Genomic DNA, 16877 nt, shown 5'->3' with positions numbered 1-16877 from the left:
GATCCCCCCCCCCAATCCAGTAAACAACGTACTTGTCGTGATTACGGTCCCCAACCATTAGCAGAGTACCCCAACCCCCTACATTTTTTTTCCCTGCAAAAATACACGATTTACAAAAATGGTATGTTTGCGATCAAATCCACAAAATTCCGTGAACCTGCGGATTTTTCACAGCCCTGAATTATTGATGATTGCACGCGTGCATTTTTCTTCCTGTTAAAGTGCGTCAGATATGATAAGTTCAGATGTCGCGAGTGTGTAAATGTTGCTCATAACCCTGCATCTGGTGCACTGTGTGAGAGATAATAGGGGAATCGATGCACTGTCCAAATGTCGGATCAAATCTCATTTATTAAATAAACGAGTTTCTTTTTGCTCCAATAATTCCCATGTGGTCGTTCTGGTGGTGGTGAACACTCGATGAATCAGATGTATTCAGGGGCGTTGCACCAAATTCTGGGCCCTATGCACAAGCAGTGGCCATGGCCCCCCCCCAAAAAAAAGCTCACCAGTTAACAATGCTGAAAGTATCTAACACCAAGGGCGTACTACCAGTCCAGTCAGTTACTGTACGTAGCCACACATTAATCTAACAACTCTTAAATGAATAAAAACCCCTAATCACACAATACGTCACTGAATCTTTGTTTTATTTGCAGAATGATTAAAAATTGTAACAGTAAATGCCACCAAAGGTCACCAAACATAATAGGCCTGCATGAAAATTGAGCACCTTTGCATTGGGCTGAAGAGAACAGATTTTTATCAAGTAGCTTATTTATTACATAAAAGAAATGCCATTTCCAGATTTCTACGTTAACAAAATACTTCCTTTAGAATGAAAGGTAAACAAAACTTGACTCTCGTCATTTTTCATTTTAAAAAGGGCAAAAAGAAAACAGGTTTCCACAAAGTGCTAAACACTGGAATTTATACCCCAGCTATTAGCCTAATTATGTTATGGCCCAATATAATTTAATTTTCGATTAGTATACTATTGCAATGCAGAGAAAAAAGGCATCATGTTATTTCTAATTTTGTGTTGTGCAGTTTTTAGCACTGACAATCGCTGTGGTATTGAAGCATTTATAACCACGGGTGTTCATTTAAAGGACATGGGACATGAAACATAAATGCTAGGGGTGTGCATTGGCACAGCCGTCACGATTCAATTCGATTACGATTCGGAGGATAACGATTCGATTCAATCCGATTCTACGATGCATTGTGATGCGTTAAAATTTTACTGAAAGCAAAGCAAATTTTTCAGTAGTCATGAGGCAGTACAAGCAGTCAGATACTGAACAACATTTTATTGGCTGTTGTGTGCATCACTCCTGTTTTAAACAAAATAAAATTGAATGTTATAGAGTTTCAAATATGAAAAAGAAAACAAATTACAGCTTTTTAGTGCTTTGAATGAGACCAGATCTTTCTTTTTTACACACAGGTCTTGTCTACTTTCCCATCAACCTCGTAGAATCCAAAACGTGCCCAGATGTCAGCTTTCCAAGCTTTGGATGCGTTAATAATAACCTGTCTCTCGCAGTCCTCTTCCTCCGCCTCAGCCATCTTGCTAAGCTAGTGCTCTCTCGACTGGTGTGCAGCTACAGACTGCGCATGTCTGTGATGTTGCTCCGGAAATGCCCACGGAAGTTTTTTTTTTTTTTTAATACGCTGAATCGATCTGGCATGTTACCGAATCGATGCTGAATCGTCCATGCCCCGCATTGCCGAATCGATTATTGTTGACACCACTGATAAATGCACGCTATATCAGTTTCTTTCCATTAAAAATATGAAATAATTGCATCAACAAATACAAAATTATCTATTAAATTCAGCAAAATTGTTATATTCGTGATGATTATATGGCATTTCTGCTCGAGCTCCGATATGCATATTTTACAACCGGAAGAGCCGCTGTCACGTGATCATACGTCACAAAAACTTTCGGGTACAGCACAAGCGGGTAGATGAATATGGAGAACTGTGAATCGTGATGATGACGAATGCGACAAAATAGTTCTTGTGTCTTGGATGACAAGAAAATTGTTTCATTTTTAGAGTGTTTAACGTACATTGAACATCATGGTGTATTGCGACCTCCCAGTCAGTCAGACGCGCTGTTACTCCTGTTAGCAATGTAGCTAGGCTCAGTATGGCCAATGGTATTTTTTGGGGCTGTAGTTAGATGCGACCAAACTCTTCCACGTTTTTCCTGTTTACATAGGTTTATATGACCAGTGACATGAAACAAAGTTCAGTTACACAAATTGAAACGTAGCGATTTTCTATGCTATGGAAAGTCCGCACTATAATGACAGGCGTACTAACACCTTCTGCGCGCTTCGACAGCGCATTGATACCTTCACTCGGAGTTGTACCATTATTTTTTAGACAGGGCGGACGGACCAGGGCATTCGCCCGCCTGGCTGTGCCCGACGAGGAGCGCTCTCGGCCGGCTTGGGTGGCAGACAGCAGCCCCTCCTGGAAGTGTGGTTTTACCATGGGCCTCATGCGGAAAAATGCCGAGGTGCATTCGCTAAGCAACTGAAAGCCGAGGTAAGGATTAGTATTATAATTTTGGGTGTATCAATTATTGATTATCATAATTCTGACTCGTTTCGCCATTTTGAATGTTTTCATCTCGGACTCTGGAAGCATTGTATCTCAATCAATCTCGAAAAATATCAGCAAAAAAAAAAACTAGCTTGCAACGGACTTTAGCTAGATCTATGATGAACTTTCAATGTATGATACAAAAATAATACTTCCTTCAACAGATCATTAGCCTTTGAGCAGAATTGTTTTTAACTTACCAGGAAGTGTTATCGAGCCGACCGCTTTCAGTTTCATGGGGATTGAATGAACTCTCACTCTCAGAATCATCTGACCCGTCAGAGTAAAGACAAGATCCATGTTCATGTGAATTTCCAGCTATCGGTTCGAATTGATAGGGTCTAACTTCACATCTCTGTGAAACATCGGGAATGTCACTGTCGATGGTGTCCATTTCGGTAACCTGTTTACATTAGATACCCAAGCGCTGGCTCCTTGAAAAGTTTTTGTGACGTCACGGGTCACGTGACCACCTAGCTAATTAACGAATCCTTGTTTTACGCTGATGTATAAAAAAGTTGAATAATGTGATGATTTTCACATTTTTGACGCCCTGCAGTGATTTAGACGGCATTTCTTATGTCCTTTATACATAATTATACCCAGAAAAAAATCCATGTCCCATGTCCTTTAATGTAGGCTATTTGCTTTCACACTTGGGCTCACCTTTCTTGGGAAAGAAGTTTGTGAGCAGTTGCTTTCCCTCATTTCTTTTCTTGTCTCTTTCCTGCCTCTCTTTTCGTTTCTAAAAACCGGATTTTGTTTTCTTGTGCATCATCTTCCATAGCACAGATAGCCTACAACGCGCAGTGCTGCTTCAGCAGAATGAACGCTACGTTAAATGCGCTTAGTTAAAAAGCCCGGTGAAAGCGGACTAAACCATTTCGTGCCAAGGGTGGGGGGGCCTGTCCCCAGACACTACATGTAGGCTAGGACAAACAATTCAATCCATTAATCAAACGATTTATTTACTCAAAACATTACATTTACATTAGTTAGCAACATATATTGTGATCTTTAAATGGTATTGATATTTTAAAGGAAAATAAAATTACAGACTCCTCAAGGGCCCTCCCCCCACTTGGGGCCCTGGTAACTCAGTCCCCCTTTTCCCCCCACTACGACGCCCCTGGATGTATTATTAGTAGGCGACACGAAATCTGCCCGCTTCGTTTGCACAAACCTCACCCACGGTCACCTTAGTGTTTTTTCGTGGAGATTTGTGAACCGAATGTCCTGTTGTATAGGAATTTGAACATCCAAACATAATGCAGCACTTTCCCATCGTTATTTTTCTAAGATTCCATCAACAATATCCAATCTTGGTGAGTAAACGAGCATGGAGCCAGATGAATGGAAATGACCCAGATAACTGGGGTTCCACGTGTGACATCGTGCGAGATTTGCCCTGAGGCAAGGCTGCCTTCTTCCGGGATCCAGAAGCTGCGATTTATCGATCGTTTTGTGCGTCATAATAAAATAACAGTTTATATATTATTCCCCCCGCTTTATTAATTCATTTTTGGTCGTTACCAGAGGTGTCAAAAGTATTACCATTTATTACTCAAGTAGAAGTATAGATACTATGGTTTAGAAATACTTTTCATGAAGTAAAAGTATCAACTGAAGCTTTTTACTCAAGTAAAAAGTATACCGATTTCTAAACTACTTTAAAGTACAAAAGTAATGAAAGAGGAAAAAAATGCTATTAAGGACAAAGTCCATTCTCCTGACCCATTAAAATGTGTTTCATGGAGCACAAGTAATAATGACTTGTCTGTAATGGTGATGATACACGGGGCAACTTTTTGGGCAATGTTGCCGAGCAATGTTGCTGGGCAATTGCGTTTTGACTCTTTTCTATTGAGATTGGGCAACATTGTTTCTTTCTGAATGGTTTTGATAATCTCTGGCAACTTTTTGAGATAAGCCAATCAGAATGCGAGTATCGAGTCATGTGACCTCTGGTGAGGTTCGGATCAGAAATTTCAAACAAATATGGCGGCCGCTCAGTGTCAGTGGAGTGAAGAGACTCCTCATCTGTTTTTACGCCGGTAAGTTATTTTAATATTCTATATGGAGGAATTTACCTCACCAAAACTCTAAAAAAACAACAGACAGCTTGATTAAATGGTCACAGCAAAAATTAAGACATCGATTTTTTTTTTAGCTAACTATAAACTGCCGTTGCCCTGAAAAGTTGCCGTGTCTCACCTAGTTGCCCGTTGCCAGCAACTTTGCTCGGCAACATTGCCCAAAAAGTTGCCCCGTGTATCATCACCATAAGTGTTGTAATGGTGTAAAACGTCATACCTCAGAAGTAAGTTATCAATAAATTTTTATTGAAAATGTATATATTAAAAAAAAACAACACACACAAACATGTCTCGACCACATCACCCTATCCTACTGATCCACACAGACATGTGTGCGTGCAATTTACTAACGGTGTCGAAGTCAGAGCTCTGATTGCTGTGTGCTTGGAGCGCCCCGAGTGGCAGTTTATTAGGTGGACAAAGTAATATAAAGACTGGCGCAATGTGTTAAGTTTAAACAGTCACAAATGTTTTTCTGTCACAGTTGCTAATCCCATTCATTAGAATGAGTCAGGCCAAGTTTACATTAGACCGTATCTGTCTCGTTTTCTTCGCGGATGCACTGTCCGTTTACATTAAAACGCCTGGAAACGCCGGGAAACGGGAATCCGCCAGGGTCCACGTATTCAATCCAGATCGTGTCTGGTCCGGTGCTGTGTAAACATTGAGAATACACGGATACGCTGTGCTGAGCTCTAGCTGGCGTCGTCATTGGACAACGTCACTGTGACATCCACCTTCCTGATTCGCTGGCGTTGGTCATGTGATGCGACTGCTGAAAAACGGCGCGGACTTCTGCCTTGTATCACCTTTCATTAAAGAGTATAAAAGTATGAAAATACTGCAAATACTGATGCAAATACTGGCCATTGTGTAGTTATGATTGTCTTTAGGCTTGCCATCCTTCCACTTGCAAGTGGTAAGTGACGCGCATGCCCGATATGCACTAGGATCTCACACACAGCGGCTCAGTCCCGAATCACTGCTCGTGCACTTCACTCGCTCGCTCTGTGAGCTGCGCAGGGCCGGAGTGCGCACCCTCCAGAGGGCACTCGCTGTTCAGGGCGGAGTGATTTGGAGCGCAGGATGCCTGCGGAGCCGAGCGTATCCGTGTATTGGTGTTGCTGTGTGCACACTAATCGTTTTAAAAACGTTAATCTGATGATCCGCTGAGACGGTCTAATGTAAACCCCACCTTAGTTTGTGAGCTTGTAACCCCAATGTACTAAATTATTTTAAGAGTCCATAATCAAAATTTGCTGGCTGTGATATAAATGCAGATGTGGGATCTTTCTCTGCGAGAACTCTTTGCATTGGCAGTTAAACAAGAGGGAACCTAGCAAACTAGTCAAGAGCAGTGGTGAACGGGAGAAGCGAGTAACTAGTAGTGACATGTCGAATTCGGCTTTAAGTGCAAGGAAACAATGCCTGCAAGCGTTATCAAACTGACGTCTTTGCATAAAGGTATTAGTCTACTGTATACTGTATGCCCGCTGCTCGCTAGACGAACGAACATTGCTATATTACCTCACATGAAACCAGCAGGAGCTTTGAACGGTAGGTTTGGCTTTGCAGCTCTGCAGTAAAAGACCTTCTACGAAGCAGCTCATGCAAGACCCTTCTCCCACAAGGACCTCATGCTAGTGCATGGTTTATCAACCAGTTTGTAGCCTACACTACGCAAGCAACTTAATAAATATTACACATACAATATACGGTCAGACAACGCCTAGCAAGCTAAAGACGAATACCAACTTTCACAGAGCCCACCAAACAAAGTTGGAAACACTGAAAAATACCTTGCTGGTAAAAAGTAAATCCACGCATGTCTAAGCATGTACCTAGCCATAGCATACTTTGGAAATTTACCATTTGTATGTTACGAAGCTACAATGACATTTTGCTATTATAGAGATCTTGCATGTGACGTCACAGTCGATCCAGATTGTAACAGACGCCATCTTGTTGGTCAAACGCCATATTTCCGCCTTCTACTTCTGGTTCTACTTCTGCTACCTTTTCTTCTGGAAAACCCTACTATATACAATTCTACTACAACGGCTGCGGCTACAAGCTCTCCCTACCTGTGCACGGTTTTTTATGTTTTTTGTGTGTATTTTTGCGTGTTGTTCGTCTGTATCGGACTTCAATATCCACTACAACCGTATGGACTTACTGGACATTGGCTTCCAGCAGAAAATGACGGTTTGTAGTGATTTCCATTGCATGCACAACATTCCGGACGAGACAGCGAGACCAGCGGGGTCTCCGTGGATTGTTATTGGGTCTGGCAGGCGAAGGAGGCGAGAGGAAGCAAAAGCAAGGCTGCAGAGCCGGCCTGTTGACTAAGCTCAGGAAACAGCCACTCAAATCTCCACTGCTAAGCCTCTACCTCTCCAACGCCAGATCCATGGTAAACAAGACGGACGATTTGGAATTACAGCTGGAATTACCTTCTTCTATTCTATAATCGGCTGGTCAGTGCTATACTAGATACTGATATAAATAGTACTAGTACTCAATACTTAAGTGACTTACCCGTCCAATGAGGATTGTTATTTTCTTGTTTACAAGATGCCGCGGCTGACAAATCCTGAATTTCTGTAAAGATAACTGTCCAGAGATTTATAAGCACGCAGTGCTTCACCACTGAACAGCGAGGGAAAGTTAATGAGGTAATTATACACGTCTGGGTATTCCACCTCTGGCAGTTCCATATCCACTGACACGGTTGTGAAAACTCCGTCCGGTAAGCCATAAGGGTCACTAATCTGTAGGTCGTTTATTTTAGACATATATCTAGTTATCTGTTCATTAGAAAAATGGGCCGTGTAGTCCGTCGGTTGAAATTGATCCATTCTGTACATGAGTGCAACAGTATTCAGCTGTGTTTTTTACCGACAAGATGGCGGCTGTGTACTTTCCGGTCACGTGACTGCAAGATCTCTATTGGGTTGATTAGAAACTTGAAACTTACCTCAGTATGTTTTTTGAGATTCGACGGTGAATTCTTGAACGCCATTATCTCGTGGTATTTCGGTGCGCAGAGCTTGCACTGCATTCTGTACGAATTGTGGTTTGTTCCAACCACCTTGAACATTTCCGCTAGGTATGGCCATGGGTGTACAAGAGTTGGTCCCTGGCTACCAACCTCCTCACTCATGGTCGGTTGGGACATTTCGCTGTTCTCCTCCTCAGTCTCTATGACGGACATCTTACCATGCCAGTTAACTATCTTCTGTTCTGACAGTGTGTCTTCTTCAACTTCGAACATTAAGCATGGCCGTTATTTGCGTCAAGTGATGGGTCGGGTACAGACCAATAGGGTGTCGTAATGACATTTTGATTATATTCCTCATCCAACCACAATCAAATTTAATGGCGCGAATTATCTTGATTGGGTTGTTTCTGTTTTGTTTTTTTTGTGTGTGTGTGATGCGAATGATCTGGATTTGTTTTTTTTTCCCCTTTAAAGTGTCGCAAGTGTCAAGCCGAATGAAATGCAAGTAACGAGACTATTATAAACGTAACGAAGTAAAAGTAAATGCTTGAAAATGTAACGAGTAGAGATAAAAAGTAGGTTGAAAAATTATTACTCCAGTAAAGTAGAAAGTACCAAAATTTCTACTTAAGTAAAGTAACGAAGTATTTGTACTTCGTTACTTGACACCTCTGGTCGTTACTAATGATGCATATTCATTTTAAAGCATTACAAAAAGTCATTACATCCACCAACATTAAAAGAGAGTTACTTGTGAAGGAGAATTTAAATTAGCTCCGCCATAACACATTTGCTACGCTTTAAGCAACAGCTGTGAATTTCTGCTCCACTACCACTTTGAAGTTTCTACTGAACCTGTAAGATAAACTTAACAGATTTTGAGCTTTTTTTTTCTTTTTTTTTTGAAGCTGAACAATACTGTACTGGAAAAGTATTAGCCTACACATTAATAATAATAATTTTCTTTTAATCTGTGTGAAGTTTGTGCATGTTCTTCACATGTGGGTTTCATCTGGGTTCTCCGGTTTCCTCCCACCTCCCTTAAATATGCTGAACTGACTACGCTAAATTCCAAAGTGTGAATGTGTGTGTGACTGTGGCCGGACTGGCGTCCCACCTACTGTGGATTACAATGTACAGTGGTGCTTGAAAGTCTGTGAACCCTTTAGAATTTTCTATATTTCTGCATAAATATGACCTAAAACACCATCAGATTTTCACCCAAGTCCTAAAAGTAGATAAAGAGAACCCAGTTAAACAAATGAGACAAAAATATTATACTTGGTCATTTATTTATTTATTTATTGAGGAAAACGATCCAATATTACATATCTGAGTGGCAAAAGTATGCGAACCTTTGCTTTCAGTATCTGGTGTGACCCCCTTGTGCAGCAATAACTGCAACTAAACGTTTGCGGTAACTGTTGACCAGTCCTGCACACCGGCTTGGAGGAATTTTAGCCCATTCCTCCGTACAGAACAGCTTCAACTCTGGGATGTTGGTGGGTTTCCTCACATGAACTGCTCGCTTCAGGTCCTTCCACAACATTTCAATTGGATTAAGGTCAGGACTTTGATTTGGCCATTCCAAAACATTAACTTTATTCTTCTCTAAACATTCTTTGGTAGAATGACTTGTGCGCTTTGGGTCGTTGTCTTGCTGCATGACCCATTTTTCCAACAGCCCTCTGGCTCGTCCACGTGATCTTTAGCAAACTGCAGACGAGCAGCAATGTTCTTTTTGGAGAGCAGTGGCTTTCTCCTCACAACCCTGCCATGCACACCATTGTTGTTCAGTGTTCTCCTGATGGTGGACTCATGAACATTAGCCAATGTAAGAGAGGCCTTCAGCTGCTTAGAAGTTACCCTGAGGTCCTTTGTGACCTTGCCGACTATTACACACCTTGCTCTTGGAGTGATCTTTGTTGGTCGACCACTCCTGGGGAGGGTAACAATGGTCTTGAATTTCCTCCATTTGAACACAATCTGTCTGACTGTGGATTGGTGGAGTCCAAACTCTTCTAGCCTGATGAGCATCAACGACGCTTTTTCTGAGGTCCTCAGAAATCTCCTTTGTTCGTGCCATGATACACTTCCACAAACATGTGTTGTGAAGATCAGACTTTGATAGATCCCTGTTCTTTAAAAAAAAAAAAAAAAAAGGGTGCCCACTCACACCTGATTGTCATCCCATTGATTGAAAACACCTCACTCTAATTTCACCTTCAAATTAACTGCTAATCCTAGAGCTTCACATACTTTTGCCACTCACAGATATGTAATCTTGGATCATTTTCCTCAATAAATAAATGACCAAGTATAATATTTTTGTCTCATTTGTTTAACTGGGTTCTCTTTATCTACTTTTAGGACTTGTGTGAAAATCTGATAATGTTTTCGGTCATATTTATGCAGAAATATAGAAAATTCTAAAGGGTTCACAAACTTTCAAGCACCATTGTACTTTAATGGGGTACAATCATGCTGGTGTGCATAGCCCCCAAAATATACGGTATTTGTTCCCGTACTCTCGAAAAAGCATACCAAAGACAGACGCCAACAGACAAAGAGCAGGCTAGAGACAGACCACAGCCAGACTAATCCTTGCTGTAGTTTGGGTGTGTGGCTGGGAGCAAATGTGCTCAGGAGTTAAATCATGGCTGCATCACCATGCAGACGTGCTTCATTCAGTGGTGGTGGGGTTGGGAAATATGACGTGGGCATAGTGGGTTAGAAATGGAGAAGGATGATCCAAAGTTGCAGACAGGCAAATGCCAAAAGGTATGTCGGGGCAGTACTGGGTCAGGGAGAGGTCAATGAATTTTCCAGGCCATTCGTTCCACAGATAAACAGATTAGGGAGCTGGAAGGTTGATGACATCATTTGAACCCTAGTGACGTGAAATGAGACTGTGACTTGTGTACTCACTGTCCAGCATCACTTCAAGAATCATTAGCTAGTTTATTTTTTCTCGAAACTCTAGTTTCCTATGTCGATTTGGTACACTTGATTTATTTGAGGATGTGCAGTTACACAGCTGTGTTGGGAGGGGGGAAAAAATAAAATAAAATAAGACCTGCAAAGAAACTACATGTCGCTCAGACGATAATCCTGATGATTTGCACTGGCATACAAATAATCCGTAGGCTCGGATTAAAATTGTAACACGCAAAGAAAGAACAGAACAGATCGTACTGAAGTCTGTTGCTGAGCTTCTTTCCGGTTCGAGCTCCTGTATGAAGATGTGTATCGTAGCTCAAAATGATGCTTGTGAGCATGAGCAGAGGGTGAGAAAGGGACTCGTTTCTGTGCAGTAATACCAGAGTAAGTGAAGTGACGGTTTCTGTAGTGTGGTGCGAAACTCGCCTCTGGTTCTCTTCACGTTCTGCAGGAGTCATAGCCTTCTTCTGTTTCAGCTGCTCAATCGCTGCGTTCTGCTTCATCACCACCTGCAGAACGCACGCACAGTGAACCCATATGAAAATCCAAGGTAAAGCAAAGTAAAACGCAAGACGCTATTAGATACGCATACACGCAGTAAATCATCTAAAAAAGGTACGCGTATGTGGAAAATAATATACACTACCGTTCAAAAGTTTGGGGTCACTTTGAAATGTCCTTATTTTTGAAAGAAAAGCACTGTTCTTTTCAACGAAGATCACTTTAAACTAATCAGAAATACACTCTATACATTGCTAATGTGGTAAATGACTATTCTAGCTGCAAATGTCTGCTTTTTGGTGCAATATCTCCATAGGTGTATAGAGGCCCATTTCCAGCAACTATCACTCCAGTGTTCTAATCAGGGCTTTGAACCAGAATTTTGTTCCTATTGGTTCGTTCCGAACAGAAACGGAATTTTAACGTTTCCGGTTTTGGGTTCCACCATTAAATAGACGTTCCCGAACCGGTTAGAACAAAAAAATTTCGTTCCCGGAACGGCTAATTACGTTCCCAGTCAGCTGTTTAACAAATGGCTATAAAATTATGTCTCTGTCTCATCCAGCTTAAGCCAAATGTAGGCTAATTCTATTACAACCTTCATTAAATAAGACAAGAAATAATTACAAACAATTATTATTTCAAATGTTGGCGATTTGGATTCTCAGTATGTCTTCCCATGTACACAAACAGAAAAAGTGCCAACAATGAAAGAGAATTCGTTTAGTGTGTTACCAAAGGCTAGTCAGGCCCTATGCATTGATAGGCTAACAGAGGTTAACGTCATTTAATGTTCGCGAGCCTCTCATTAACGTGGACAAATATATTGATATCGTGTTTGAAATTGACGTTTTTGAATAACGATAGACTGCAATATTTACCTCTTATTTAAGATGTGGAGACGTGATAGTAGTCCACCCTCCCGCTCTCTCCATTCAGTCAGCGAACGTCACACAGGAAGTGAACCCCGGCGGGTCATAGAAACTTGCGCAGGAGAAGAATGACTTTTTTATTTGTAGGCTACGGAAACTTTGAGGAACGAAATAAAAACCGGTATTAACCGGTTACCATTATTTTTAATAAGCGTTTCTGTTCCGGAGCATAAAAAATAAAGTTTCTGGTTTTGTTTCTGTTCCATGTGAAATAGAAAAAGTTCCCGGTTTTCGTTCCTTGAACCGGTTCAAAGCCCTGCTTCTAATGGTACAATGTGTTTGCTCATTGCCTCAGAAGGCTAATGGATGATTAGAAAACCCTTGTACAATCATGTTAGCACAGCTGAAAACAGTTGAGCTCTTTAGAGAAGCTATAAAACTGACCTTCCTTTGAGCAGATTGAGTTTCTGGAGCATCACATTTGTGGGGTCAATTAAATGCTCAAAATGGCCAGAAAAATGTCGACTATATTTTCTATTCATTTTTACAACTTATGGTGGTAAATAAAAGTGTGACTTTTCATGGAAAACACAAAATTGTCTGGGTGACCCCAAACTTTTGAACGGTAGTGTAGATGTGCATGAATCTCAACCTACACATATACAGCCAGCGAGGGCAAAAATTAAACACAGATGCGTGACCTCGCTCATGTGAGTCACTGCCACTGTTTGGATGAGAAGCACTCCGTGGTCTTGGTGACGCACCTCAACTGTTGGGATTTCCCTCACCTAAAACCTGCATCTGGGTGAACGTGCTCTGCCTCTTCAGCAGGAGGTGTGCTATGCTGTTCTTGGGGTCCTCTTTGACCTGAATCGGATGAACTTGCTCTGGTGCATGTGTAACTCGACAGGCTTTGTGGGGCATCTTGGCCATGAGGCCCTTTTCTCACATGTGCTGTATATTTGTTTGACCGGGCCCTGTGGTGCACTGTGGCCCGCTCACCTGTTTTTGGATAAGGTCGTTCTGGCTGACAGCCTGCTGCTGCTGCTCCCTCTTTGCCTCCTGCTGTTGCCGTTTCTTCTGCTGCTGCTGCTCACGGAGCTGCTGGATCCTCTGGAGCTGCTCCTGGACGCTGGCCGTCTGCAACGTCACCACGTTCTGGACCTGCTGGGACTTTACACCTGCCTGGCATGTTGGACCAGCCTGCTGCTGGAGCTGTACAGGCAAGTGGAGTTTAACTGTCTGCTCTGGCTGGAACTGTAACCCTGGCACTGCAATGACCTGGGCCCCCTGGTGGAGCTGCACCTGGGGCCTCACCTGCTGCTGTTTTACAGCTATCTGGTTCACCGTAGCTTTGGCCTGGAGAGGGGTGGGAGACTGGACTGGCATTTGGGCCTTGTGGGTCATCGGTGGTGTACGGGGGGCAAAAGCGCCCGCTTGCACTGGCTGGGCAGGGGACGGAGGGCACGTCTTGGGAGCAGGCTGAGTTTGACCTGGAAGAAAGGAAAGGAAAAAAAAAAGCAGAAGAAAGGGAGCATAAACTTAAATGAACATCCATTTCACAACTGACTACAAAACAGCAACCTCGTCTATACAAATATACTTCAAGAAAAAGACGTCATCGTATTTCAGGGATGTATAGTTGATGCGTTTGGGCCGTTTGATGCCAGAGGGCCGTTTACACTCAACGCATACAGGGTCACGAACAGACACAAAGGTGAACCATGAAGACTGATAGATCGGATCTGAACGAAAAGTTGAGCTTGCACTGCCAACATTGACCTTGATTTGAGACGAATCCAATTCCCTTAATCCCTTACACACATTTTCTTCACAACATCAAATAAATAAATAAACAAACAAACAATGTTGGAAGAATTGGTGGGCACTTTTCTATTTAACTATTAATTAGCTTGCGTAGTCTGAAGAATAATCAAGAAATGAATACCTTTCCATACTTTTGAAATTAATACTCCAATTAGTCCTGTTCAGATTCACGCCACACAAATCACTGGGCGTGGCAAGAAACCAGGCTTGTAGTACTTGAGTCTGACTCGTGCCCTAATTTTAAGGACTCGTGACTCAACTTGGACTTGAGCACTGATGACTGGGATTTTTTCTTCTTCTTGTAACAAGCCATAATAATTTGGCATAAGATATTGATATCTACCTTAACTTGTAATAATTTTGTGCAAGTGTGTCACACCTGTACACCTTCACATAGACTCTTGCACATGCGCCCCGTAAACGACTCGTGCCTACACAGGATTAAGGTGCAATCAGCGCGCCTATATTAAAACTGTGAAAACACACTTACTTTGCGAAGTATTGAGTTGCATTGCGAACACGTTACCGAGCCTTATTTCCTTGTTTGGTTTCCTGATCCCTGATTTCCTGTTTCTCGTTTTTGATTCTGCAGAGTCTACGATAGCCTCGCTCGACCTCCTGTCCGTTTCACTGTTTTACGATTTTGCCTGTCTTCACTTGTACAGTGGTGCTTGAAAGTTTGTGAACCCTTTAGAATTTTCTATATTTCTGCATAAATATGACCTAAAACATCATCAGATTTTCACACAAGTCCTAAAAGTAGATAAAGAGAACCCAGTTAAACAACTGAGACAAAAATATTATACTTGGTCATTTATTTATTGAGGACAATGATCCAATATTACATGTCTGTGAGTAGCAAAAGTATGTGAACCTCTAGGATTAGCAGTTAATTTGAAGGTGAAATTAGAGTCAGGTGTTTTCAATCAATGGGATGACAATCAGGTGTGAGTGGGCACCCTGTTTTATTTAAAGAACAGGGATCTATCAAAGTCTGATCTTCACAACACGTTTGTGGAAGTGTATCATGGCACGAACAAAGGAGATTTCTGAGTACCTCAGAAAAAGTGTCGTTGATGCTCATCAGGCTGGAAAAAGTTACAAAACCATCTCTAAAGAGTTTGGACTCCACCAATCCACAGTCAGACAGATTGTGTACAAATGGAGGAAATTCAAGACCATTGTTACCCTCCCCAGGAGTGGTCGACCAACAAAGATCACTCTAAGAGCAAGGCGTGTAATAGTCGGCGAAATCACAAAGGACCCCAGGGTAACTTCTAAGCAACTGAAGGCCTCTCTCACATTGGCTAATGTTAATGTTCATGAGTCTACCATCAGGAGAACACTGAACAACAATGGTGTGTATGGCAGGGTTGCAAGGAGAAAGCCACTGCTGTCCAAAAAGAACATTGCTGCTTGTCTGCAGTTTGCTAAAGATCACGTGGACAAGCCAGAAGGCTATTAGAAAAATGTTTTGTGGACGGATAAGACCAAAATAGAACTTTTTGGTTTAAATGAGAAGAGTTATGTTTGGAGAAAGGAAAACACTGCATTCCAGCATAAGAACCTTATCCCATCTGTGAAACATGGTGGTGGTAGTATCATGGTTTGGGCCTGTTTTGCTGCATCTGGGCCAGGACGGTTTGCAATCATTGATGGAACAATGAATTCTGAATTATACCAGTGAATTCTAAAGGAAAATGTCAGGACATCTGTCCATGAACTGAATCTCAAGAGAAGGTGGGTCATGCAGCAAGACAACGACCCTAAGCACACAAGTTGTTCTACCAAAGAATGGTTAAAGAAGAATAAAGTTAATGTTTTGGAATGGCCAAGTCAAAGTTCTGACCTTAATCCAATCGAAATGTTGTGGAAGGACCTGAAGCGAGCAGTTCATGTGAGGAAACCCACCAACATCCCAGAGTTGAAGCTGTTCTGTACAGAGGAATGGGCTAAAATTCCTCCAAGCCGGTGTGCAGGACTGATCAACAGTTACCGCAAACGTTTAGTTGCAGTTATTGCTGCACAAGGGGGTCACACCAGATACTGAAAGCAAAGGTTCACATACTTTTGCTGCTCACAGATATGTAATATTGGATCGTTTTCCTCAATAAATAAATAAATGACCAAGTATAATATTTTTGTCTCATTTGTTTAACTGGGTTCTCTTTATCTACTTTTAGGACTTGTGTGAAAATCTGATGTTTTCGGTCATATTTATGCAGAAATATAGAAAATTCTAAAGGGTTCACAAACTTTCAAGCACCACTGTATATTAATAAACACGCCTTCTGCACTTCCATCCGTCTCCCAACCATCTCTGACAGAATACTTCACACTCCCTGATAAAGAGAATGCACATTCATCTGTTCAGGAACAAACTAATGTTAACGGCGCTGAAACAGCCACCGTCAAATGGTGCGGTTGGAGTCTTGTTCTCGGACTCGAAACTTTTTTTTTTTTAATGACTTGGACTTGAACACTGGGGACTCGAGACTGGACTCCGGACTCGAGGTTTAGTGACTCGACTACAACACTGCAAGAAACGTACTAGCAGAAGATAGCTATTACATCCTGCGTTAGACACATTTCCACGACTGCAAAAAACTATTTTAGTGTATGCGTCAAAGCAGTTCAAATCCATCTAGACTAATTGTTTCAGTTCGTTATAGCCGTGTTCACACCTGGGTTCAATTCAAATTGGCACGTGAGAAATCTTAGGTGTAAATCAAATACCTGGTGTGGAAGGTGAAGCAGGAGAGGGTGTGAACAGGAAACGCTGCACCTGGCCGTTAGGCAAGACGGCCTGCATGAGCTGCTGGCCAGCTCCTGGGATCACCGTCATGCCAGGAGGGATGACCTGCAGCTGACCTGCTGTCTGACCCTGACCCTGCACCATCACCGTTACCCCCTGCGCAGAGAGACAGCGAGAGGTCACAGAGATTTCCATATTCCACAGACTGACTGAGAGGGATGTTCATAGAATCAAACACACACAGCCTCCTCATCAACCACAAG

The 16877-nt window shown here is 42.1% G+C and overlaps 1 protein-coding gene across 1 annotated transcript in view; it reads right to left on the bottom strand.

The window, feature by feature from the left end:
• Positions 1-16877, bottom strand: part of LOC132884228 (nucleosome-remodeling factor subunit BPTF-like) — a 174269-nt gene that overhangs the window by 14581 nt on the left and 142811 nt on the right. Inside the window, exons 26-28 of the mRNA XM_060918044.1 lie at positions 16596-16770; positions 13035-13525; positions 11086-11168 (exon numbers count right to left, since the gene is read on the bottom strand). Of these exons, the coding sequence (XP_060774027.1) occupies positions 11086-11168; positions 13035-13525; positions 16596-16770 (749 nt within the window). The remainder of the gene's footprint in view (positions 1-11085; positions 11169-13034; positions 13526-16595; positions 16771-16877) is intronic.

The sequence above is a fragment of the Neoarius graeffei genome, chromosome 4 (assembly GCF_027579695.1).
Source record: "Neoarius graeffei isolate fNeoGra1 chromosome 4, fNeoGra1.pri, whole genome shotgun sequence".
NCBI classification, from domain to species: Eukaryota; Metazoa; Chordata; class Actinopteri; order Siluriformes; family Ariidae; genus Neoarius; species Neoarius graeffei.
This window is presented reverse-complemented; position numbering and strand designations above follow the sequence as displayed.